The 25,782-nt window shown below is 42.5% G+C and overlaps 1 protein-coding gene and 1 long non-coding RNA gene across 3 annotated transcripts in view; one reads left to right on the top strand and one right to left on the bottom strand.

Moving 5' to 3' along the window:
* The window catches only part of JAG2 (jagged canonical Notch ligand 2), an 87,288-nt gene that overhangs the window by 43,001 nt on the left and 18,505 nt on the right, over positions 1–25,782 (top strand). The window contains exons 5-17 of one of the 2 annotated variants that reach the window (XM_079984585.1): positions 1,266–1,326; positions 9,872–10,002; positions 10,854–10,973; positions 11,645–11,758; positions 13,018–13,131; positions 14,216–14,329; positions 14,794–14,840; positions 17,670–17,843; positions 20,114–20,264; positions 20,752–20,916; positions 22,198–22,311; positions 24,434–24,547; positions 25,160–25,273. In XM_079984585.1, the coding sequence (XP_079840711.1) occupies positions 1,266–1,326; positions 9,872–10,002; positions 10,854–10,973; positions 11,645–11,758; positions 13,018–13,131; positions 14,216–14,329; positions 14,794–14,840; positions 17,670–17,843; positions 20,114–20,264; positions 20,752–20,916; positions 22,198–22,311; positions 24,434–24,547; positions 25,160–25,273 (1,533 nt within the window). The remainder of the gene's footprint in view (positions 1–1,265; positions 1,327–9,871; positions 10,003–10,853; positions 10,974–11,644; positions 11,759–13,017; positions 13,132–14,215; positions 14,330–14,793; positions 14,841–17,669; positions 17,844–20,113; positions 20,265–20,751; positions 20,917–22,197; positions 22,312–24,433; positions 24,548–25,159; positions 25,274–25,782) is intronic. The other variant, XM_079984586.1, reaches the window with a different exon arrangement.
* The window catches only part of LOC307208969, a 380,739-nt gene continuing 356,396 nt past the window's right edge, over positions 1,440–25,782 (bottom strand). The window contains exon 5 of the long non-coding RNA XR_013835277.1: positions 1,440–1,729. This is a non-coding gene — a long non-coding RNA (uncharacterized lncRNA). The remainder of the gene's footprint in view (positions 1,730–25,782) is intronic.

The raw sequence follows: 25,782 nt of genomic DNA on the forward strand, positions 1-25,782 counted from the left end.
GCTGAACTAGTTTACAATTGTCTTCTCCGACAATGACCATCCAAGCTCTTGGAGGACTTATCTGACCCTACAGTCTTATATCGTTTTAAACTGGAAATGCCTGGAATGGAGCCTGCGAAGGTCTGCACACAGCAGAGATTAACTTTCATGTTCATTCAGTGTTCTCCACCAAATCTGAAACTCCTAGATAGGCAAAGAATCCCGGAATTTTGACTGCATGCAGTCCTTCTCTTGAGTTCTTTGCATGCCCATCATCTACCTTCATTAAGCCATTTATTAAATACAGTGGTACCTTGGTACTCGAATGGCTTGGCTCCTGAACGCCTCAAACCCAGAAGTGAGCATTCCAGTTTGCAAACATTTTTCGGAAGACGAAGATCCAATGCAGCTTCCGCTTGAGTGCAGGAAGCTCCTGCAGCCAATCAGAAGCCGCTCCTTGGTTTACGAACGGTTTTGGGAGTTGAACAGGCTCCTGGAACGGATTAAGTTCGAGAACCAAGGTACCACTGTATTTTTATCTCACCTTTCAATTTAAAAAATGCTCAAGGCAGCTTGCAAGGTAACTTCACTCGCCTTGCTGTACCAACGATAATCACTTTGTATTTTTCACATACCCTGGTTGTAGCTGGGAGTTGGGGTTTTTTATCCAAGGACATTCTCCTTTCAACATACTTCAGCCTCAGCTTTAACAACTTGAACACGTAAACTGATGGTCAAATGAGAGGCTGGATTGCTCTACAAGCTTAATCTGAGGGGACAACCTGAAGTCTGACTGTGGTGCAGCAACTTAAGATACTTATGGAATGGATTTTTGTGTAGACAGTTCTGGTTGATTTTTTAAATTTTTTTTAGAGCTATGCATATTTTAAAAGCTGCAGAGCTTCAATATATAATAGTTTGTAGGAGTTCTTATATCATTGAATATGTATCTTTCCAGAATTAGAAAGTGTTCATGGCTGTATAAGAACAGAGATAAATGCCACTTTAGACATGAAACTCCTGTAGAGGAACAGGAAGCACAAGTATCTTGTGCTTCCTTTCCCTCTGCACTTCTTGTTGTGTCTGAAATACAACTTCTGCATCTCTCCTGCCTAGAGAAAACAGCTTTCATATTCAGGAGATGCTGAGAAGTAGTTAAAATGCTTGATAGGTGTGTTATTGAGGTTTGTTCCATGAAGAAAATGCAGTATTCAAAATGAAGCCATTTAACTAAATTTTCTAAAGTGTTGGCATTCACTGATGTTTACCCCTCTTTCTGTTGATAGCTGTATGCAAACAAGGATGTAATTTAGTCCATGGGGGCTGCACTGTACCTGGGGAATGCAAGTAAGTATATACGCAGATTTGGGGTTGGGGGGTGTATTTTTTTAAATCTTACCTTATGCTCCTGAGAAAGATGCAGGATGTAAATGCTTCTAGATTCGGTATATTGGTTACAGGTGGGTCTTTTGTGGTCCGACCAGAAGATGCCAAGGATAGAACATGGACTTTCTGTACTCAAAGTAGGTGCTCAGCTACTGAATTACAGCCTTGTACTAGCACCGTCTGTTGTCTTTGTCCATGGAGTTTTCTTGGCAGGGATACTGGAGTAGCTTGCCAGTTCCTACTCCAGGTGGATCACATTTGGTCAAAACTCTCTACTATGACCTGTCCGTCTTGGGTGGCCCTGCACGGCATAGCTCATAGCTTCTCTGAGTTATTCAAGCCCCTTCACCATGACAAGGCAGCACTGGAAGAAATATCAACAACCTCAGATATGCAGATTGCACAACCTTGATGGCAGAAAGTGAGGAGGAATTAAAGAACCTTTTAATGAGGGTGAAAGAGGAGAGCACAAAATATGGTCTGAAGCTCAACATCAAAAAAAGTTAATGGCCACTGGTCCCATTACCTCCTGGCAAATAGAAGGGGAAGAAATGGAGGCAGTTAGAGATTTTACTTGATTGGGCTCCATGATCACTGCAGATGGTGACAGCAGTAACGAAATTAAAAGATGCCTGGTTCTTGGGAGAAAAGCAATGACAAACCTAGACAGCATCTTAAAAAGCAGATACATCACCTTGCCGACAAAGGTCCGTATAGTTAAAGCTATGGTTTTCCCAGTAGTGATGTATGGAAGTGAGAGCTGGACCATAAAGAAGGCTGATTGGCAAAGAATTGATGCTTTTGAATTATGGTGCTGGAGGAGACTCTTGAGAGTCCCATGGGCTGCAAGAAAATCAAACCTATCCATTCTTAAGGAAATCAGCCCTGAGTGCTCACTGGAAGGACAGATCCTGAAGCTGAGGCTCCAATACTTTGGCCACCTCCTGAGAAGAGAAGACTCCCTGGAAAAGACCCTGATGTTGGGAAAGATTGAGGGCACAAGGAGAAGGGGACGACAGAGGACGAGATGGTTAGACCATGTTCTCGAAGCTATGAACATGAATTTGACCAAACTGCAGGAGGCAGTGGAAGATAGGAGTGCCTGGCGTGCTCTGGTCCATGGGGTCACAAAGAGTCAGACACGACTAAACAACAACAACAACCATCACCATCACCTGCATGTCAGTAAAGGCTTGTCCACACTTCTTGTTCTTTGCTTAGTAGGCACGAGCCCAGGTGGTTTCCCCCTTGCCCTGCTCCTTTCTCAGGGAAAACCTGCTCTTTAGTGCTAAATTGGAGCAAACGTCAATCCATAGGAAACAGGAATTGTCATGACAAGAGGAAATGTGGATTAGCCCTAACTCAATAGTAGTGGCGGTGGTATGTTTTGAACTGGGTGTGTGTTTACCCCTTCCTATGATGCAGTTGGCTTCTGAAATTGAGATATGCACACGCACATCTCCACTAGTACTAGTACTAGTCCTTTCCTGTCTGAAATGTTTTACCTAAATTTTCCAGTGCAAGCATATCTGTAGGAGTTTGCTTTCATTAGGCTGATGGCCGTGGTAGTTCTTTAAAAAAAGATAATGTGCATCGGATGCAGTTGTGTACTTTACAGGTCCACCAGCAGTGTGGAGTATTTCGTAGTTTTTTTTTTCTCGTTTAGCCTCCACCCTATTGAATGCATTATGGCTCTTATTTTATGCTAGAGATGGGGACTCTGTGGCCCTCCAGATGTTGTTGGACTACAGCTCCCATTGAGATCCACCATCATGGCCAGTGGTCGGGCAAGATGGGAGTTGTAGTTCAGCCACATCTAGAGAGCTGCAGGGTCCACCATCCCTGTTTTATGCTGAAGTGCCTTCTCTTCAGAAATCCTTGGATTCATTCTGCTTCTGAAATGTTTTGAATGGAACTCTGGTATATCCGTTCTGATCTTTGAATGGGGATGTTGAAGAATCCTGCTTAGTCAGAGCTCTTAAATGATTCCTAAGGGAATATTATGCAGAAAATCATCATATTAGAAGTTAATTGTATGGTGAAGAAAGCTCTTGAATTCATGAATAGGTGGTTATGTGTCACACACAAACGCACGCACCAAAGTCCAATTGTTTTTTATGACTGCTGGCAAAATAGTTTGGGGCTTTTCAGAGGCAAAGGGGAATTTGTGTGACACTGTATTTGTGGTGCCTTGGTGATACAGACGTTACTCTTTTAATTCTTCATAATAAGGTTCGTAATAAACATTTTGCAGTAGCAGTTTTTATGTAGCCAATCACAGAACAGTCCTATTAGTTCAGCAGTGAATTAAAGCTGCAATGAGCTCAGACTCCCATTTTTCTTTCTCCTTTCTTAGTTTCAGTCATGATGAAGAACTGTTCTCTTTAGACATCCTCTTAATTTTCCCTGTCAACATTTTTATTTTTCAGCAGGTTCTGGGGATGTGTAGTAATTCCTGAACAATTTCACATACAGAAATGAAATTAAGCTGTTCTAGCTTCTATTCATGTTGAATATGACCAGACTTCCTGTTAGGCAGGAAACCTTCAATTTATCCTTCCTTTATAGATGTGACAACTAATCAGCTTGCTGTACATAACCTTTTGACTTGTAAACACTGTGTTCCTTTGGTTAGGCAATCATTTTTACTGGTACAACATTGTAATAGGAAGCTAAGTCTTTTCTTGCAATAGGATCACATGCAGTGGCAAAATTTGGTAGCTACCAAGGGCCCATTGGTGCTGATGCCTTCTCTGGATTGGACCTTGACTTTTCCATCCCCACCTCCAACTTTGGTTTTGTGAGTTGCCTGTGATTTTAAATTTCCCACAGTGCCCACAAGCTGTGCTATGTTGGGGAACTGTGGGGAATTTAAAATTACAGGTGGCTCATGGCCACCTGATTTTAGAAAGACAAGGCACCAGCCCCCTCAAAACCTGGAGCCCCCACCCCAGAATGTATTGTAGGATGCAAGCTCTGCAGATGTTTATGTTCAAAACTAGCTGCTTCTTAAAAGTTGTGATATATATTATGCGCTTACTGCTTTCTTGGTTAGCGTATCAGCCACAGGGGCAGCAATATTTGTTTTTACTTCCTTTTGATAATCGAACTAGGTTGAGAAAATGCATTTTTGTAAAGCAGCAGCATGTTTGGATAACAAGAACCCTTATTTAGCCAAATGCTTTCTAAATTAAAGTAATGGCATTAAACTGAACCAGTTCTGATGTTATAAAGCTAAAAAACCAGGGAGATAGTTGTTTCTGCATTCCCCTCCTAATATATAAATTAGCATAGAAGTGGGCTGTTGTGGAATATTGTGGGATGTGTGACAGTATACCAAATCTGCTGTAGTGGTGAAGTAAACTGAAATATTCCACTTTAATTATATCCTATCTCTTAATTTTCAGCTGTATTAATGTGTATCTTTATCCGCATTTCAGTTACATATTCCTGTGTCTAACTTTCCATTATTTGAGTATGCAAATAATATTAGAGACAGTGGGCTGAGGCAGAGACAATAGCTTGGTCAAAGATACTTAACTGAGTTTATGGCTGACGTGAAATTTGAATCAAGGACTCCCTGGCCCACGGGCACATTTGCATAGTGGCAATTACTTGTTTTTGATACAGGAACATCATTGTGAGGAGTATCTTTGAAGGCATTGAGGAGAGTGGGTGGATGGGGAGAGAAACACAAATTCCCATTTCCCCATACGTCCTCTTGCATTATTTACAGATGTTGCCTTTCTGATGTGTGGGCAGAAAAAGAGTTAGCAGGTGGGAGTCTCCTGAGCAGTTCTGAAATTCTCTGCACGTTGGTGCCAGACCAGCAGTGCAAACTCCCAACCCTTTTCCCATTTTACTTTATACCTTGTGAAGTGTCAGAAATCTGCAAGGTTAATAGATAAAAAGTGTGAAGGGTTTCTGGCATTTGCTTTGATAGCAAATTTAGATACTGACATACACGCTGACAAAAGGGTTGTATTAAGGGGATAGGAAGGGCAGCTCAAGCTTGTGTCCATTACTCCCCCTCCTTTTTTATCTTCACAACAGCCCTGCGAGGTAGGACAAGCTGGGACTTTCTAGTTCAGACACCAAAATGGTGAAATTGCACTTATTTAGATTATTTTTGGCTTGTTATTTATCAGGGTTGGCAAACTTTAGGAAGTGGGTGTTTTGTGGTAAATATCAGGACTATGAAATCTTACAGTTAAAGCTAGAGGGGTTGCTTTCCTCGCTTTGTGCTTGTTTGTTTTTCTTTACATTCATGGCATCATATATTTGTGTTTCGTTTTTCCTCCCAGTAGCTCAAGGTCGCATACATTACCGTATTCTCCCACTTTTAATCTTTGTAACTGTCCTGCAAGATAAACTAGGCTAAGTTAATACATGTACGTAGGCAGCAGTTCTTGGTGGGGATTTGTGGAGGTCCCAATCCACACACAGCCTAAAGGGCCTAGGAAATCCTGTTGGCATCCCTGAAAACAATTCCCATAACTCATCTCCTGATGTTGCAGCATGCAAAAGTTGGTTTCTTTCGAATTCTGGTGTTCCTGACACTACTGCTCTTGCAAGGCCTGTAGCAACTCCAGGAAAATAGCTCCACATGCACAATCAAACTGTCACAAGGCACGGGGATTGTCTCACAGGCCAGGTGGAATGGGGTTCCTGGCTTATCTTGGTGGCTTGAGCCAAGAAGTTTACGGACACTGGGAGAATATGGTGTTAAAAGAGCCTCTGCCTTACTCTTTGTTTGGATGGGCAGCAATGGCAAGGACAAATGAATAGTGAGGGAGAGGCTGTTTTAGCACCCCATTCCCTCTGATCAAATGCCAGGGTTGCAGGTTTGGTCCCCGTATGGGACAGCTGCATATTCCCACATTGCAGGGGGTTGAACTTGGTGGTCCTCAGGGTCCTTTCCAACTCTACAATTCTTGGATCAAGGGAGGGAAAATGCAAGGGGAAGAGACATTCCATCTAGTGCTAAAAGGTAAAGGACCCCTGACAGTTAAGCCCAGTCGCAAACAACTCAGGGGTTGTGGTGCTCATCTCGCTTTACTGGCCGAGGGAGCCGACGTTTGTCCGCTTCTGCAGACAGTTTTTCGGAGTCATGTGGCCAGCATGACTAAGCCGCTTCTGGTGAAACCAGAGCAGCGCACGGAAACACCGTTTACCTTCCCGCCATTTATTTATCTATTTATCTATTTATCTACTTGCACTGGTGTGCTTTCGAACTGCTAGGAGCTGGGACCAAGCAACGGGAGCTCACTTGGTCGTGGGGATTCAAACTGCTGACCTTCCAACCGGCAAGCCCTAGGCTCAGTGGTTTAAATACTTGAAATGATGCCCTAGATCTTCAGTTCCTGGGTGTAGAAACCTCACAAGGCATATTTGCCTGGCTTCCCTCCCTCCATTCACTGTGCCAGTTCATCTTGCACCTGAAGCCTTCAGCCTCAGCAGTCAAGAAGATGCAGCTTCATTCTCCCTTTTCAGCAGTCTCTGTGGGAGGTTGCACTTTGGGAAAACCCGTGCTTTGTTGTTTAGGTTTATGAGGCGCCCAATTATATGCCTGCCTCCCCCACCCACCCACATTTGAGGAAAACCTTCGCAAGGATCCCTTGCTGTTCTAGATTGTAGTCGCAAGGACGCATGCCGCGCTTATACAGCAGGAGCTTTTGTCGTTTAAGCACCTAGCAACCCCTGTTTACCAAAACTCTTTAATTATCCAAATGAACTCGCTGTCCCTTGAAACATGTTGATAGTGCAGCACAAAATCAACTAGATCTTTACAACTTGCACGGTAAGGGAGCATGGAAAATGTGGATACTGTAGATAGTCACGGGCTTATTTATTTGGTTCCTGCAGAAATTCAGCAGTTAAACCATAAGCCTTTTCCATGTGCAGGTAGCTGGTTTGCATGTAGGCAAACAAAATGAATGCAAATGAACCTCTCTCTGGTTTGCTTTGTTCTACTGGGTCTTTAGCTTTATATTGCCACCGGGTAAGTTCCTGATAACAATACCTGTTTCTTAAATGGAAAGACTGTTCCCCAAAGAAATGAGATTCCTCCACGACTCCTCCCACGTGGCTTCATAATGTTCCATTTGCCTTCCACGTTTCAAAGCCAACTGTGCTTTGTGGGATAGACCCATGCAGTATTTTCTCATTCCATTCATGCAATCATTCATGTAATCATTTCCAGTTTGGGGCAGGGGGGGGGGGGAGAGTGCTGTTGTTTACATACAGCCAAAGCAGCACTACCCCTGCACAAGAGGAGTGACATTGGCAGACTTGCAGGAGGAGGAGTGTTTGGAAATCCCAGGAGATTGCACAGAACAAAACTCCAGGATGAAAAGAGGGGTTTTTTTTAAAAAAAAAGCCAGAAAGAAAAACTTGAAGATACATGTTTTGGGGTGGTGGGAGGGAAAGGGAACGAATGAGGCAAGAAGACTGGTCTTGAAAAGCTCCTGTTCATAGCAAAATTGCATGTTAGCTAAGAAGCAGTGTGTTCATTGGGTCTTTCGGGGAGAGGGAGGCTAAAGCAGAAAGGGCAGTACAAGACGTGATAGGGAGAGGAAAGAAAGGAAAGAACGCTGTAAGATAAAGGAAGGAGGAAGGGAAGAACACAGCAGAAGCAAAAAGGAAAGGAATTAAATAGGAGCTACAGCAAGAAACGGAATGACAGAGCGAGCTGTAGCTAGGTGGTCTTGCGCCCCTGGCAGAAGCGTCCAGATTGCGCCCCCTGGCCATGGACAAATCAGCTCTTCTTTCCTCCTCTCCTCCAACCCACCCCCCTTCCACCCATTCAATTCACCCTCTATTTAAAACCATTTCTTATGAGGCAATAATGGATATTTGTGGACATATTTTTAGACAATTTTGCGCTACCCCCCAACGCTTGCGCCCCTGGAGGTGGCCCACCTCGCCACCCCCTAGCTACAGCCCTGGTGACAGGTGGGGGGAAGGGAAGGGAAGCCGGAGACAGAAATGAAAAGTTGCCTGCTTAGCAGCCATACACAACCTAAGCGGGCAGGAGCAAATCCTCATGGGACTCTCTGTGCCCCACATGTAGCTCCACAACTGCCCTCCATCATTCCATTCTTCCCAACTGCTCTTCATGAGCAGATCACTTCATTGGAAGGGGTTCCATGTCACCTTCATTTTCTGTTTTGTGATTGAGTTATTGTTGTGCTCAAGCTCTTGTAGGGGGAGTGAATAGTTTTTTTGACCAAAAAAAAAGGCAAGCTGTAATGAACCAAGTATTCCCGAGACCGGCAGTGCTCAAAACTGGGCCAGGGACTGCTAGTTTTTCTGCTCGCTTTCAGATGCAGCCCATCCCCTCGTCATTCAGTAGCCTTTGGATTAGACAGTCTAGCTGCAGCTCCAAGAGTAATGGTAATAATAAAATGGAAATAGACAGGAAGTGAGTAAGAGATGGGAGCTTCATAAGAGCAAGAATTGAATGTAAAAGGGACAGCAAATATCTGTTACCCTATGCCAGCCTCCCAAGCTTCCGGTTTTAGTGCAAAAGGAGAATGTGAGAAGAAATGAAAGGAGATGGGTAAAAATGCTTTGAGGAGCATGTGATGAGGAAGAAAAACATAAAGCAGAAATCCTTCTCTACTCAGATTCGTAAAATCAATACCTCCAGAACCAATAACGGTATATAGCTTGAGGAAAGCTGAACTACCTGCTACAAGAAAAATTCCAAAAGGGATTAAATAGAAAACAATGCCAGTAATTTCCAGTTGATTAAGCCAATCTCTGCTTCCATCTGCCTCCATTTTATTTTATTTTATTTTATTTTATTTATTTTTTTTACTGCTCTGCCCTTGTACTCCTGTTTTGTGACTGGTTGGCCTAAGCCATTTTTAGGCCTCTCAAATGAGCCCTGGGGTTTGACTATCTTGTAACTTACTGTAAGTAAGCAGGGACGCTGCTGTAAGCTTAAAGAGCGTTGTGACGACAGATTAACGTTACAGTCCTATGCACATGCAAGCCTCATTGAAACTGATGGGATGTATTAAGCAATAAGTATGTTTGGAATTACAGCAAATCTGACACAGTCTATTGAAATGCCATCGAAGTAAATGGAGTTTGAGCATCATAATGGCAACTTAGAGAGCTTTTCATTTTGGGCCATTTCTGGGTCTAAAAAATGAATCGCACATCTTGGTACAAATAAGCTGCTCTTGCCTAAAACAAATTCCGCTTTGTCAGTTGTTTCGGCTGTGGTGGAGCTATATTTCTTTTATATATGGAGGTTTTTCTGGGCAGAAGTCCTTTATTCACCTGGGAACTGCCAGGTTGTTTTTTTAATCCTTGTAGAGTATGGCTAGCACATCATGAGATGCGCATTCTGACAGGGGAACACTATAATACTCCAGTATTCTGTTACATGTGGAACAATTAGCCTGCTTTAAATAATAAATGCAGTGCTCTGAATATGTGTATTATAGATAATTAAGCATCATGTTGCTAACATTTAACATGCACTTATGTCTAGGTGTAATTATGGTTGGGAAGGGCAATTCTGCGATGCGTGTGTCCCCTACCCAGGCTGTGCTCATGGGAGTTGCAACGTCCCCTGGGAATGCAAATGTGAAACCAACTGGGGTGGTCTGCTCTGCAACAAAGGTACTGAATTTCCATTCATAGTTAAAATTTAAATCTCATTACTAACTAGTAACCTGATATTGATTGTTTTTTTCCAAGCATGTGCTCACTACAGAGAGCATCTGTCTTCTAACTCTCTGGTGGCACTTGCCTATTGCATTTAAGCAAGCAGGCAGGTTTTGCCATTTGCAAGCTTGCCCTTGCATGGTTTGCATGTCACGCCATCCCTAACCATGGCTTAACATGAGCATGTGGGCTCCCAGAGAAGAAATGTATCCACTTTGCTCCTCCCCAGTTGTTTTGCTGCCACACTAACAGTGAACTAACCCATGATTTGGCTTACTGTGTCATCCTGGCCCAGCTATGTGGTTTAGCTTTCTCCAGACAAGCCACAAACTCTAACCAAGGTTGTCCCTATGGTTTACAGCTTGTGGATTGTCCAGAAAGCTAAACCACAAGCCAGAGTCAGGACAAACTAAGCCCAAACCATGACTTAGTTCAGTGTAGCACAACACCAAAGCAGCCAGGAAGGAGCAAAGCAGCTGTGATGTCCTCTTCTGGATCCTTCAGTCTCACCCTAAGCCATGGTTTGATTTAGTGCGGTGTGCAAACCAGGCCAGTGTGAGTGTAATGCATTTATTCCTAAGAGATTTGCTTTATCTTGTCTTTTACATCACAGATATTGGTTGAGATGGCAATATACCCAGTGACTGATATGAAGCCAAAATGAATTAAAGGGGGAAAGTGGGCACAGGTGTATGGGTGTTAAAGATACTCTGCCTGCCTCTACCCTTCTCTTGAAAGATCTCCACGTAGTAGTTCTGCATCTTCTTGTGTCAAATAACCCGACTCCACCTTCGCCCTCTGTCTAGATTTAAACTACTGCGGAAATCATCACCCATGTGTGAATGGTGGAACCTGCATGAATACGGAACCAGACGAATACAGCTGTGCTTGCCAAGATGGTTACTCTGGAAAGAACTGTGAAATTGGTACTGACAAACAATTGCATGTCTTTTTGTTGTTGTTGTTGTTGTTGTTGTTCTTGTTCAACTTTCTACGATGACAATAATGTTCCTCCATATACCTTTCATGATTAAATGAAACATAGCTGTTGGTGATTTTGTCATTATTGTCACCCTTGATGACTAATCTAAAATCAGTTTTCTTCAGATGGCTAAATACCAAACCTGTGTGCAGATTGATAAGACTTTGGGCCCCTTTAGATATTAACAAGCCTTGAGGAGCTTTGTTCCTTCCTCTTGTTCCTCTCCCCCATCTCCAGTGCTTGTTTGAAGCAAACCACAGTTTGTTGTTTCATATGGATAGGCAAAGTAGGGTCAGAAGTAGGGAATCACTACCCATAAGTGAGGAGAGCCTAGGAGTGCATGCGCCGAAAGCTTCTGCTTATGCCAAACCAGGATTAGGAATCTGAGTAAGCCCTTTATGTTGCATAAGGAAGTTCTAGTTCAAGTGCAAATAGCTTACAGAAGCAGACAAATTTCAGAGTCTGTAAATGTATTCCAGATAGAGCTTCCAGTAAACTTGGGAAGATGGCAAAGGGCTCTTGTGAAGGAAGGGCAAGGCCTTCGTTACATACTTGTAAATAAAAGTGTTTAAATCTGGATTTGGGTACTAAGGATAAATTTTCTTTTCTTATTAGCTGAGCATGCTTGTGTATCAAATCCCTGTGCTAATGGTGGAGTTTGCCACGAAATTTCATCAGGCTTCAAATGTCAGTGCCCAGCAGGCTGGAGTGGACCAACGTGTGCTATTGGTAGGTACAGCTTGGTTTCAGATATATTATGACTTGTATGTGCACATGAAACAAACTGATTATGCAAACGCCCCTCTTAGGTGCTTGTAACTATAGCAAATGAATGTTCATTGAGTGAACTGAAATCGCACTTCCACTTTGATACAATAACAGGATTGTCACTTAGCTAATAAAATTTTAGTTGTATGAGTTTGTCAGTCGATGGATCAAATCTGCATGATAAAGCAACACATCTGGAGGAGAACATCTTCTACATCTTTAGTCACGCGTGCATGTATGTATCACAGGCGTCACCATCTTAGAAATCGCATTGGTTCTATCATATGTGAGAAGAGCAGAGGCTACTTAAGATGTCGGCTGCCATTGTAGTTTTAAGAATTTTTTTGTGGTTGTCCGGTTATTAACACCTTTCTTGGTCAGTCAGAAGCTTAATTGGTTGATGTAGCAGATTAATAGTTAATCGAGCATTGCACAGTACCTAATGAGTGCAAGTGCTTCAGAGCCTTGCTAACATGCTTATAATCAAAAAGTTCCTGGCAAAGTAACTTTCACTTCAAGTGTTATCTGGGGGCTGTTCTCCTTTTCCTTGTGGCCTCTGCAGCACCACATTTAGGATTACACATGTATAGGATCAAAACAACAGAACTCTCTTGAAAGTTGAGGCAAAAAGCAAACTGTTTGATTTCTTCATGCAGCAGCACATTTGCGTGGAGGTGCGGGAGGAGAGTGGTATATTTTTGGAGGTGATGGGTAGCAAAATAATCAGTAGAGGCGAGTTGTGTTTTTCTGTTTCTGCTGAGGGCTTGCATCGCTATTCCTTGATGTAATACTTTGCTCTCAAAGGCATATGGTAAGGAATTAGGCCCCAAAATGGACTTTGGACATGCTTTGATTAATACCACAAATTGTAAAGATATATTTACACTTAAGCAAATGGTTAGTGAATGAGAGCTGGTTGCCTTTCTTTTTTAAAAAAGAATCGGGATTGTTCTTAGAGTTCTCACGCTTAATATCATGGAAGGTTTAAAACGTGTCTGTTTATGAGTTGCACTGCAGTGGAACTGCTTTAGGATCTTAAAGAGGGATGATCACTTCCTGACGGGGAGCACTTGAGCATAAACACTTCAGATCTTGAGTTGGTGATTTCCAAACTGTCCATGAGATTTGATAGCCTTTTCCTAAAGAGTTATGGTTATGCCCATTTATCTGCATCAAAAACAACATGTACGGTTGTCTCAGACCATTCTTTTCCTCCCCAGATATTGATGAGTGTGCCTCTAACCCATGTGCTAGTGGTGGAACTTGTGTTGATCGCATTAATGGGTTTGAATGCATATGTCCACAGCAGTGGATTGGGGCAACCTGCCAGCTTGGTAAGTCAAGACTGTAAGCTATCTTTAAAATTAGTCGCATTCATTATTGTAAGTATATTGTTGTCATTTTGTGCAAATGGTTCCTTTGATGTTTTAGCTGCTTCTGAGTCATTTTGTATAAATGCTTCCTTTGATGTTTTAGCTACTTCTGAGTTAATCTTGTGAGAATCAGAGTGTGTGATGCTTTTAAATGCCTCTGAGTGCAGGAACAGGCTATGTTGCTGCAAACTTGAGCAACGTATGAAATTGTCTTCAGCATGATAATAGTGGTGGACTTAACTCCTAGGGTGGCTAAAATTAGGGCATGCTTGCACTGTTAAGCTACTACACTTGGCTCCTGTTGCCTCGGGGGGTGTGCTTATCGACTGCTCCCTTATTCCTGCACGTTGCTTGACCCAAAATATTTTTTCCTGTACTACATGCATGCCTCAGGGCTATGCAGAAGCATTTAAGTAGTCTCTGAAGATGAGTGGGCAGGCTAGACCTGTCCGTCACTCCTTCGGCACAATCCACCGTTAAGCACTCCCCCAACCTGGATTGTATTGTGCCCAAGACCCATCAAACCACGAGGGAAGTCACAAGAAATGGGCAAGGACAGCAGGGGAACAAGTCAATGGATGCACAAGTAGAAGCTGCTGGGCCCTCGTGGTAACCAACATGGCAGATTTCCAGTATCATTCTTCCAATCTGCTGCATTTCCTACCACTTCTATACAAATTCCTAGGCATTGTCGATGCTGGATATCATTTACATATTCTCCACACCTGGAAAAACTCCTACGGTAGCCGTCATTGCTCACAGTTCCCCAAACTAGTATTTATTATACTTTTGCTCAAAGACTTGGGGAGCTGGCCTGTTCAGATAATCTCTTTTAGCTCCATAACTGGAGTTTAATAGAACCACAAAGCTTATAATCATTGGTGCTTGCTTTATAGGGAAAATTATGCAGCATGCATGTTGAAAATATCAGCAAACGTGTCACCGTGACGTGTAGCTGATATTTTGGAGGCTCTGCTTTGGTGCAAGGGCAGTCTATTTCTGGGTTTGTTCTTCACTCCCTGCTTTTCTTTCTCTTCTTTCACAGATGCTAATGAGTGTGAAGGGAAACCCTGTCTTAATGCTCATTCTTGCAAAAATCTTATTGGTGGATATTACTGTGACTGCATTCCAGGATGGAAAGGAGTAAATTGTCACATCAGTCAGTATTTAATCTTGCGTGTATATATATATATATATATATCTGACCCTAAAAGAGCTTTTATTTATAGAATATATCAAAACATTCCTAATTCCTAATTTAAGACATCTTTAGAAATGATAAAGATATCTTTAAAGCCTTTCAAAGAACCATGTATGGTGACTCCCTTAGCAGATGTTTCCTTGCATCTAAAGCCTTAACGTTTGAGTTGTGGAATGAACTAACTTGGGGAGTAGCTTCAGTATTCTGGTCTTGGGAAGACTAACTTGACGTTTTTGCTTGAATATTGCCTGGTATTCAAACCTTCATCACCCATACAGCTTGTATTTTCCTTGCCTCTGGAAGACTTCAGATTGCTTATTAAGAATGAACAGACGTTGCTAACTCATCTTCAGTCTATTCGTTGCAATTGAGTTCCAGTCTTTTATTTTTTATTTTTAATGTCATTTGTATTTTATCCCTAGATATTAATGATTGTCATGGGCAGTGTCAAAATGGAGGAACTTGTAAGGTAAGATTAAATGCATTTGTTTTGTTTTCTTGTTTTGAGGTGCTCTGGAGCTGCTGCTCCTTAAAATTCAACCTATGGCCCAGTTCACATGTTAATGCTAATCCAGGCTTCCTCAACTTCAGCCCAGCAGATGTTTTTGGCCTACAACTCCCATGATCCTTAGCTAGCAGGACCCAGTGGTCAGGGTTGATGGGAATTGTAGTCTCAAAACATCTGGAGGGCCAAGGTTGAGGAAGCATGCGCTAAGCCATATGATGGTTTAGTTATATGCTGGAAGTCGATCAAAGTGACTGGGGCAACCAAGTCAGATGGGTGGGGTGCAAATAAAAAAAATATTACTATTATTACTACTGTGAATGAGCAGGTGTGCGGGCTCCTGGAAAGAAAATTGCAGCTGCTTTGCTTCTCCAATTCTGCTGCTGTGCTGAGTGAACTCATGGTTTGGTTTGAAATGTTGCCTTAACCCAGATTCCTGGTTTCACTCCCCCAGACAAACCGCAAGCTATAGCCAAGGTTTATCCTATGGGCTTACAGTTCATGGTTTGTCTGGGAGATTTAAGCCATGAGCCTGGGTTCACACTAAGACAGGCATGGCCAAACTTGGCCCTCCAGCTGTTTTGGGACTACAACTCCCATCATCCCTAGCTAACAGGACCAGTGGTCAGGGATGATGGGAACTGTAGTCCCAAAACAGCTGGAGGGCCAAGTTTGGCTAAGCCCTCACTAAGACAACCCATGGTTTCACTCAGTGCAGCATCAGAACAACTGGAGGAGGAGCTAAGTGACCATGATCTCCCCTCTGGAAGCCCACACGTTGGCTCATCTTTGCCAAGCCATGGTTTAGCTTAGCTCCGCATCTGAATGAGAACACGACAGAGCAGGTAGCACTGGTTGTCAGATTTGGAACTGCCCCTCACCTTCCAGGTGATGTTTCCCTGTAATTCCCCACTCTCCTCTTCTCTCCACAATAACAGCTCCTCAGGAACAGTTTGAGTGTTTGGGAGGTCTGCAATATATTTGAGCTGTTTTTCTTCTGGCAGCATTTAGCCTTGCATTGATTATCACAATATATTTTAAGTTGCTTGTTCATTGCTAGTTTAAAGAGTAAATCAAGCCAGCCTACACAAAACCATATTTGAGGGCAGTGACTTGTCTTTTTTGGAAATTTTGGATAATTTGCATGAGATTTTTTTCAGATGCCAAGATTGTTTTATATCATAATTTGCAGTTAGCAGCCATTCGTTGTTGCTAAAGAACTTGAAAAATGGGGGGAACTTCCATCCCCCGTCACTGAGGACCTCCTTGTATCATGCTGCTTGTTGTGCTTCACATCCCATACACGCATGTTTCTTTTTTGGGAAGTTGAAAATTATGCTGATGAAGGGATAAAAGCCACAAACAATCTAAATAAATGGGATACTATGTAGCCAACCTGAGTGCTTTTGAAGCACAATTGATTTCAGTGGGAGCAATTCATATCCCTTCCATTGAAATCAAACGGACAAATGTCTAAATTTGGTGGATTGTACCTGAGTAGTTATTGAACCGTATGTGCATACTATTTTGGTTCAGACTTGTTTCTTCGAGAGCAGTTAGGTAGAACTCTGTCCACACTGACCCCTTCCCTTTCTGTTAAAAAAAAAAAAGACTGTTGACTTTATGGTACTAAGATTAGGTAGGAATGCTGCTGTTAAATGATTCTTGGAATAATCAAGAACATTTGAAGTATGGTCCACATGTTAGCATTTTGAATAGCAAACGGGAAGAACTGTTCCTCTGAAACGTTCATAGGATGGCTTTGGAGCCAACTGATTAAGTTAGTAGTACTAGGTGGCATTTGTCCAAGAATTCTAAAAATTCAAACATGAAACTGCTGAGCTACTTACTCTGGTATGTTTCTCTGTGTCATCAGTCTCTGTACTACAGGGTTGGAAAGCAACTTTCTTTTAAAAAGGTTCTAGGAATTTATCCTGGAATAATAAGCATGATTTTAAAACTTAGCTTTTTCACTTTTAACCAGAATAGCTATGCTAGGGGGTTTAAAAGTGAGCATAGGTTTGGTAAAAGAAAACACCTAATGTGATTTACATGGATAACCAGTTTGGATATGTAATGAATGTAGCCATTTCATAGGTGCAGTTTTTTGGATGCACTGCAAGTTGTCTTCTCCTGAGAACATAGTTATAAAGAAATGAAATCTAGCAGCGGCTCATCAGTTTGTTAAAAGGCAAGAGGCAGAATGTAGGCCTATAAGCAGTCACTTTTCACAGTGTGGAGAAGTGAACATCCAGCAGGCTCAAAGGAAGCAGGTAGCCCCCATGGGACTAGATTTAATCTCTATTGGAGAATAGCCTCTACCAAAGGCGTCATGGACTTTGACAAAGCACAAACTCAGGACGAAAGGGAGAAACATGCTAAGAGGAAGGCATGTTTGGCAAACCCTCACCTTGATCAACTCCCTCCCGGAAACCTATGTCCCTACTGTGGAAGGATGTATGGATCCAGAATTGGCCTCCACAGTCACTTACGGACTCATTGTTAGCACCATATTCATGGAAGACAATGTTACTCTGCTACGAGTGATCACCAAAGAGAAAGAAAGAGATTAAAAGCTATAGGAGAATGGTCTTAGGAGCCACTCCTTCTGTACTAAAGCATAATTTCGTTGTTAATCCAGATGAATCTTGCCTCTCTTGTTTAAAAAAAATAAAATGAAAATTTGTGGTTCTGAGATTCTAGTTTCATTTTATTTGAAGAAAATGAGATGAAAGTCTGTTCCCAGTACCTTCTGACATAAGTGCTCTCCTTTCGATCTTTCGTTTCCCGTAGGATGTCGTGAATGGTTACCACTGCATGTGCCCCCCTGGTTTCATAGGAAAGAACTGCGAAACAGAAGTTGATGAATGCATGAGCAACCCATGTCAAAATGCAGGACGTTGTGAGAACTTGGTGAATGGATTCCGCTGTCTCTGTCCTCAAGGCTTCTCAGGAGATCTCTGTGAGGTGAAGGATCCTTTGGCCTTCTTAATAGCTTTGATGGATTGAATTCTGGAAAGAGTCCTGTTATAATTTAAGCCCGAGCAACCCATGGCTGTGTAATTAGATAATTGCCACTCAGCTGTTCACTTTACTGTCCCATGTAGACAGACAAACTTCTGCAGTAAAATCCCAGTAGCTATAGTATTTAAGGTCATAATATATTTGGAATAAGCACCTATTAGTTACTGAAAATATCAATGTGATGCTTTTTTATAGGGGTCTGATTTTTACACTATGCGCCTGCCACATTCATAAATGCTAAACTTTCATATGGGCTAGAAATCAGATTCCAAATTTAACGTGGCCAATTTGTGTGCATTCATACTGCTGTGTGAATTTTCTAATGTGTTTGGACAAGTATATTCTATTGTGATATGTTCCAGAGATAAATAGTGTAGCTTATCATATCCTGGGGGAATAACTAACTGCTTCATGTCTGGGTTTCGCTGCAGGAAAATAAATTTTTCATTAAAAGGATACAAATGCCCTTGCAATATTCCCCACTAGGGAGTGTTGAATTTCCCCTCTTTCATATTCCGAAAATGATATGTGATAGTTCTGAAAAAGATAGTTCTAAATCAAGAGTAGGTCAGGGACAACTTCCGATGTCTGCAAAAGGACTTTTCAGGTGGACATAGAATAATAGAATTGTATATTTCATTGAAAGTTTTCATCCAAATTTCAAATCTAGGAACTTTTATCAGATAGGTGCCATGCTTTTTCTATATCTGCCTTGCTGACAGGTAGATGGTGCTTAAAGTAAATGCAGTTGATATTAAGATTAATAATTTCCTTAAAAGGATTTGTCTTTGTAAATGCTTACATGGTGCAAGGCTTGTTTAAGTTTGTCCCTTTTCATCACCATAATAGTAACAAATCAGCTTTAAACCACCTTGCTTAAATGTACACACAGAATTAGAAGAGCGAGCCTTTTTTCTCTCCCTACAATCTGAATCATCTGCTAAAATCTCCCAACGGCTGTGTCGGCACATGCTTTTCAAACATTTTCCCATCTTGCAGAGAAGATGCCAGCCCAGGGGGAAAAAAATTGTTGGGAGATTCTCTGAAAATGATACATGTAATCCCTATCTGTATATTGCACTTTGCATAATACGGGGGGGGGGGGAGAAGTCATTCTTAACGTAGCAATACACCCTCTCATCTTAGCAAAAGTGACACTCCGTAATTTCTGCTTCTGGTGTAAACAAAAACTTGATTTGGACTGGAAAATGCTTTTGCGTGGACAGGCGGAGCCCCCAGATCCCGCACGGTCCCCCCGTCATGTGGAATAACGACTCAAGACAACGTGCTATGGGATTAAATTGGCCACAACTTTATTAAATTTCAAATGTGGGTAGACCTTGGCTCAGGCATTGGGCGTTCTCCCTCCCCAGTCCCCAGCTGGGGATCTAGGGAGCATCAGGGTTATCTAGTGTGTGGGGGGGGGGTGGGCCGGCTCTGGAGAACATATGTTCAAGCAGAGATAGCCGCCTCCGTTACGCCGCTGCAGGGGAGAGCAATGACGACCTTTCAGCGTACGGCCAAAGCCTCCCTTCAAAAACCCCTTTAACGGGGAACCCTGGTATCGCCGCCGCAAAGAGGAAGATGGACTAAAGGATTCCGCCCAAGGCCTGATACCGCCAAAGTTGTGACGTTTTGCTACGGGAAAGGTGAAACCTGCCAATGCAGGGAAATTCCTTTCCGGCCCTTTAACAGCGACCTTAACGTAGCAGCGCCCGCATACCTGTGAAGCAAAATTAACCTGCGAAACCTGTGAAGAAAAGTTAACCTGCAAAATAAGACATTAACTGAGGGTGGGTAGGGTGGGAGAAGCTCTGGAGCCAAGTGAGGATTCCCAGGTAAGATCCTCCCTCTATTGTGTGGGCAGGTAATCCCTCCCCTACCTGGCCTGGTCTCCTTGGCAACACTTCCCCCAGGTGGGATTGGACAACTGACTGAGGTAGGCGGAGACCTCCAGGTATCCCACCTGGGGGAAGGCAAAGCCAAGCCTATGCTGTTGGGGCCGCTCCAGATCCAGGGGCTGCACGCGTCCACGCAAAGGGCGCCCCCTGTTTTAAGCGGGGAGCGGTCATTGTTACTGGAAAGCTACATCCCTTATAATTGTGTGCAACCAATTTGTAAAGACTGAAGTAACTGCAACAATTTTAACATGCAATGTTATGTGTTGGCATACTTTAGGAATGTTAACCCGTGTTGTCTTAAACCTTTTGCAGCTTGATATTGATCTCTGCAAGCCTAGCCCTTGCCAGAATGGAGCTAAATGTTATGATTTGCGAGAAGACTATTATTGTGCTTGCTCCGATGACTATGATGGAAAGAACTGCTCTCACCTTAAGGATCACTGCAAAAATAATTCGTGTAAAGGTATATTTGTCCTGTAAACCTGTTTACTTGGTAGTAGCTAAATACCTACTGTAGAAGCCATATAAAAATGGACATCTTGCAGGAAAGGTGGCTGTTGGTTAAATTCCTTTTTTTCTTAATTAGTGTGACAAGTCTTGCAAGCTTAAAAATGTAAAAGCAAGCAATACAGTTTGATTTTAGCAGTAAAACTAAAACTCTAGGAAGGAAAATAGAACAAGGTACAAAAACTAGAATGTGCCATCCTTCCTATGGAAAATTAAATGAAAGGGGGAAAACATTGCCTTCTTTTAATGTACACTTGTAGGCCCAGCTCTCAAATCTGCTTGTGAATGAAGTTTCTTAGAGCATTCTAAATATGCCTACTAAATATTAGGAAGACTTAGTTTAATGAAATGCTGTGCGGTGCAGGTGAAAAAGCTGCGTTGGAAGGTGGACTGTATGAAGGATTTGTTTTGTTTTATTTAAAAGCCATATGTCTTATTCTTAGTAATAGACAGCTGTACAATAGAGGTCTTCACAAATGCTACCCGGAAAGGCGTCCGATTAATTTCCTCCAGTGTATGTGGACCCCATGGACAATGTGTCAGTCAACCAGGAGGCAATTTTACTTGTGCCTGCGAGAAGGGCTTTACTGGAACATACTGTCATGAAAGTAAGTGGCAGCGGAAAAAAATATTTTATTAAAAACTAAGCTGGTATGTACGTTGTTGCTGTTGCTGCTGCTGTTATTTCAATTTATATGCCAACCTTTATCAAAAGATCTCAGGGCGGTGTACAGCATTAGAAACACATTTGTTTTGAAACCATTTAGAGGGAGAGCTTAGGCTCCTAATGGGATTTAAAGGATTTCATTCCTAGGTCATTGGTTCAAGATTCAAAGCTTGATCATGGCAGACCATTTCTATGAACAGGAAAAAGGCAGGTGTCATACCACAGACAAACATCATTGTAGTGCAAATATTAAATGGCAGCTACTTCCTCTTGAATTCTTGAAGACTGATTGGATAATTAGTCAAACGCCATGGTTCACTGGGTGGTTGTTTCTATTTCTTTAAAACATGCCTGGGTACCATTTCAGCAGTTCACAGCAAAACAATCACCTGTTACATCTACACAGAAGGCATCTTGTAGTCAAACATTGGTTCTATTTGGCCACCACCCTAAAAAAGTGTATTAGTGGGTTAAACCACAGAGCCTAGGACTTGCCGATCAGAAGGTCGGCGGTTCAAATCCACGCAACGGGGTGAGCTCCCATTGCTCGGTCCCTGCTCCTGCCAACCTAGCAGTTCGAAAGCATGTCAAAGTGCAAGTATATAAATAGGTACCGCTCTGGCGGGAAGGTAAACGGCGTTTCCGTGCGCTGCTCTGGTTCGCCAGAAGCAGCTTAGTCATGCTGGCCACATGACCCAGAAGCCGTACTCCGGCTTCCTTGGCCAATAAAGCGAGATGAGCACCGCAACCCCGGAGTCGGCCACGACTGGACCTAATGGTCAGGGGTCCCTTTACCTTAGATCAGAATCTACAGGAAGATCTTGGGGAGATTTGTAGTAGACTAGCAAGGGTTTCCAGCTTTCAAATGTTTAAAAATAGCAACTCCCCCCAAAACCAGCTGAAACAAAGTTTGGAGAGGACTGGAGATTTGTGTGGCAGAACATGGAGGTTAGTTCTGGCATTGAATATATTTTGGACTGAGCATGTGCGCAGAAGCATCCTTTTCCTTTAATTGTGTTCTTTGTTCCCTGATCCACAACTTTACACCTTTCTCCAGTTGAGCTCCTGGTACCTAAAAATTATTCCCATCTCTGTTCTACAAGCTGACACACCTTTTCCAGCTGGAGCAATCATGACTTTCCTCAATAGATGAACACTCTTGTGGTGGCTTGTCACACCAAATAAAATGGTTCCAGTGGTGATTGTGCATTGTCTTTCTTAGATATCAATGACTGCCTTGGAAATCCATGCAAAAATGGTGGGACCTGCATAGATGAAGTTAACGATTTCAGGTGCTTCTGCCAGACAGGCTGGGAAGGAAAACTGTGCGATATAAGTGAGTACAACAAAATGTTTAAATAGCAGATGTAGTCATGAGTAGGGATGAGGCAGAATTTTGTTTTGGTTCACATTTCAATGCAAATCTACTTAATTCACATGTCCTAAAAATGCAAGCTGAAGTACAGCTCTCCTTCAGAATTCACACTTCTCCACATTTTACACACTGCAGTTCTTCAATCAGATAATCTGTGCAAAAATTCATAGTTTAGGGTAGGTGCATAAAATGCCTTTTACTACAAACAAGTGGTGTGTAAATTTTGGTAATTGTAAAAATAAATCTAAAAAATATGTGGGTGAAAGCAGTGGCGTAGCGTGGGGGGTGCAGGGGGGCCAGCTGCACCGGGCGCAACATTTGGGGGGGCGCTCGCACTCGCAGCTCTCTGCCCCTACCTGGCTCACTCACTCTCTTTCACTGCAGTGCTGGCCGTGCGAATCCGATCCGAGCTGCCGGGCTGCCGCCCACTGTGGAGGGGGAGGGTGCCAGGCATGCGTTGTGGTGCGGAGTGGAGAGAGAGCGAGGGAGGGACTATCTGGGGGAGGGACAGTGCAGCGGCCACCCAGCGCAGCGCTGAGCGCGGGAGAGAACCACATCTGACCAGCCCAGGCAGCAGCAAGAAGAAGCTGGCAGCAGCGGCAGGTTAGGGGTTAGGGGCGCAAATTACGTGCCTTGCCCCGGGTTAGGGGGCACAAATTACTTGCCTTGCCCTGGGTTAGGGGGCACAAATTACTTGCCTTGCCCCAGGTTAGGGGGCGCAAATTACTTGCCTTGCCCCGGGTGCTGACAACCCACGCTACGCCGCTGGGTGAAAGTAACAAAAATGCATTAGGATTAATTGCTTGCAAAATGTGTATATCAGGGAACATTAAATATAAAAATGTGCACAATAAAATTCTGATGAATGTTGACTGGAGAACTGAATTTAAGATTGGAAAAGTGAGAAACCTTGAGAAGCCAAAACTGACAACCTTGTCTATGCCTAGCCAGCAGACTCGCCCTTACCTGCAGCCCAAGTTTTACTCAGAAGTTTACTGGAGCTTATTTCAGGAAAATAAGATTATAGCCGTAAACTTGTTTTTCATTTGACCAAGCGTTCCAGAGTGCATGCCTAATTTAAAAACACACACACCCCTAAAGAAAGAGGAAAATGGCTCTACTTATCCACTATAATTCTTAAGAAGAGTTTGTCTCTGTGATCTTGTTTGATAGCTCTCAAAATAGAAAAGGTTAATTCAGAGAAAACATCTCCTAAGTGCTACAGTACAATTTGTATCTTTCTAAATATGAACTGTCCTTTATATTGACTTCTGTTAATTAAACGATATGTTATGACACCATAAACAATTCATTCTGGAGCATATAAAATAATTACCATTTGAGCAGAAGCCTGGGACCTAATTTTTACTGTTCCACTTTAAACACTATAAAGGTGTTGTGTCTAGATCAAACTGATCAGATTCTTTATGGATGTGAGTACATGAAGACACTGCCTTTATATCGAATCAGGTTACTAATCCCTGTTGCCCATTGTTGGCTGCTGACTGGCATTGCCTGTCTACTGTGTCGGGCAGAGTTTCCTTTTCCAGCTCTACAGCATGAGATGCTTTAACTGGAAAGGGCAGGGGTTCTGGATGTGAAGCAAACACTTGTCTTACTGAGCTGTGGTCCTCCCATAGAATTAGCAGGGTTGGGAAAAGGGGGTGATGTAAGGTGCTGAGATTTCAAACGGTGATTTGATTCAAAAGACTTTCTGGTTTGGTGCCCAGGAGTCAAAAGAGCCTAGTCTATGGTTTAAAGTAGGATTTGCCTTCTGATTAAACTATAGTACTATATAAATACTGAGAGTCTTAATCTCAGGGTTGTGGGTTTGAGCCCCACGTTGGGCAAGTGATTGCTGGATTGCAGGGGTTTGGGCTAGATGACACTCCCGTCCAACTCTGCAGTTCCATGATTCTATTAATCTCATCTTGGCTTCGTAGGTCATTTAATACTGAAAACAGTTTCTAATTGCTCCTGCACAAGCCATGTTACTGAGATAGGCATCTCTCTTTTGGTATTCTTTTCAAAAATTAATTTCTGCCTCTTTTGCTAAAGTACTTCTTCCCTTGGAATTTTTCAGATTTCAATGACTGCTTGCCAAATCCATGTCACAATGGAGGCCGATGCATTGATTTAGAGAATGACTTCTATTGTGAATGTACAAGTGGCTGGAAAGGCAAAACATGCCATTCAAGTAAGTATGCTTTAGATGGTATGGTTCAGCTCAAACCCAGAAGTTAAAAGAGGAAAGTATTGTAAAGTAACTGAAGTAGCTTTGAAGGGACTCTAAAGAACTGCAGAAAGGGATTTGATGAAGAGAGTCATGTAGAAACAAGTCCAATCACTGTCTGCTTTTCCCCAAATGAAACCACTAAGTTAAAAAAAATTAAAAATTGGCACACTATATTGAAGCTGAAGAAAGAAAGTTTGGAATCCTGTCATATCAAAATGAAAACTGCAGCTCTGCCCAATGCTTGTGGCATAATTTTATGAAATTAAAACTAATTTCAAACTGTCTTTTGGAGCAATTACTTCCACGGATGAGTGAATCATTTATATATATTTATCTACTCATTTAGGTTTGTTAGCTCCATGCAATCCTGGAACCCCCTGAGTTGTTCCAGTGCATAAAACAAACACCCTAAAGAATAAGCTCTAAACATTTTGGCTCGTAAGATTCCATAGTAGTGTATCTGGCTCTAACAAAACATTCGTCTCTGGTTCCTAAAGCAAAAAACAAAACAAAACAAAACAAAAAACTTAGACATGTGATTAGCTGCTTAAATTTGTTTTCATGGCTTTTTAGGTGAGTACCAGTGTGATGCGAATACTTGCACAAATGGAGGAACATGTTACGACGACGGGGATACTTTCCGGTGTTCTTGTCCTCCGGAATGGAAAGGAAGCACTTGCAACATTGGTAAGTGCTTAATCTGCTCAGGAATATATTCAGATTGGATGTACGTCTGCTTTGCTCAGGAAGCTAACTATAAACAGCCTGTGCTTTTTTTCCCCCTTCCCCAATCTCATTAGTGATCGGGAAAACATGGTTAGAACATATTAGTAAACGGGAACCCTTTCTAGTCTTGCTTTTGCTTAGTGAGCTCTCCTCCGTCACAAAAATCACAGGCGGTTTTGACTATAACTGCACAGGAGAAGTAGAAGAAATGTTTTTCTTCAAGTTGGCTACTCTAGAATCATTTTGAAGCCAGAGCTGTGGGAGGAACCGTCATTTCTCTGAACAGACACAGTATGGGTAAAAACATATTTTGGCAACTTCAAGCTATCGTTGACACATTTAGAATATAGTGGTACCTTGGTTTATGAACTTAATCCGTTCCTGACATCCGTTCTTAAACCGAAGCCGTTCTTAAACTAAGGCACGCTTTTCCTAATGAGGCCTCCCGCCGTTTGTGCCCTTCCACCGTT

This window comes from Podarcis cretensis, assembly GCF_951804945.1.
Source record: "Podarcis cretensis genome assembly, chromosome: 1".
NCBI classification, from domain to species: Eukaryota; Metazoa; Chordata; class Lepidosauria; order Squamata; family Lacertidae; genus Podarcis; species Podarcis cretensis.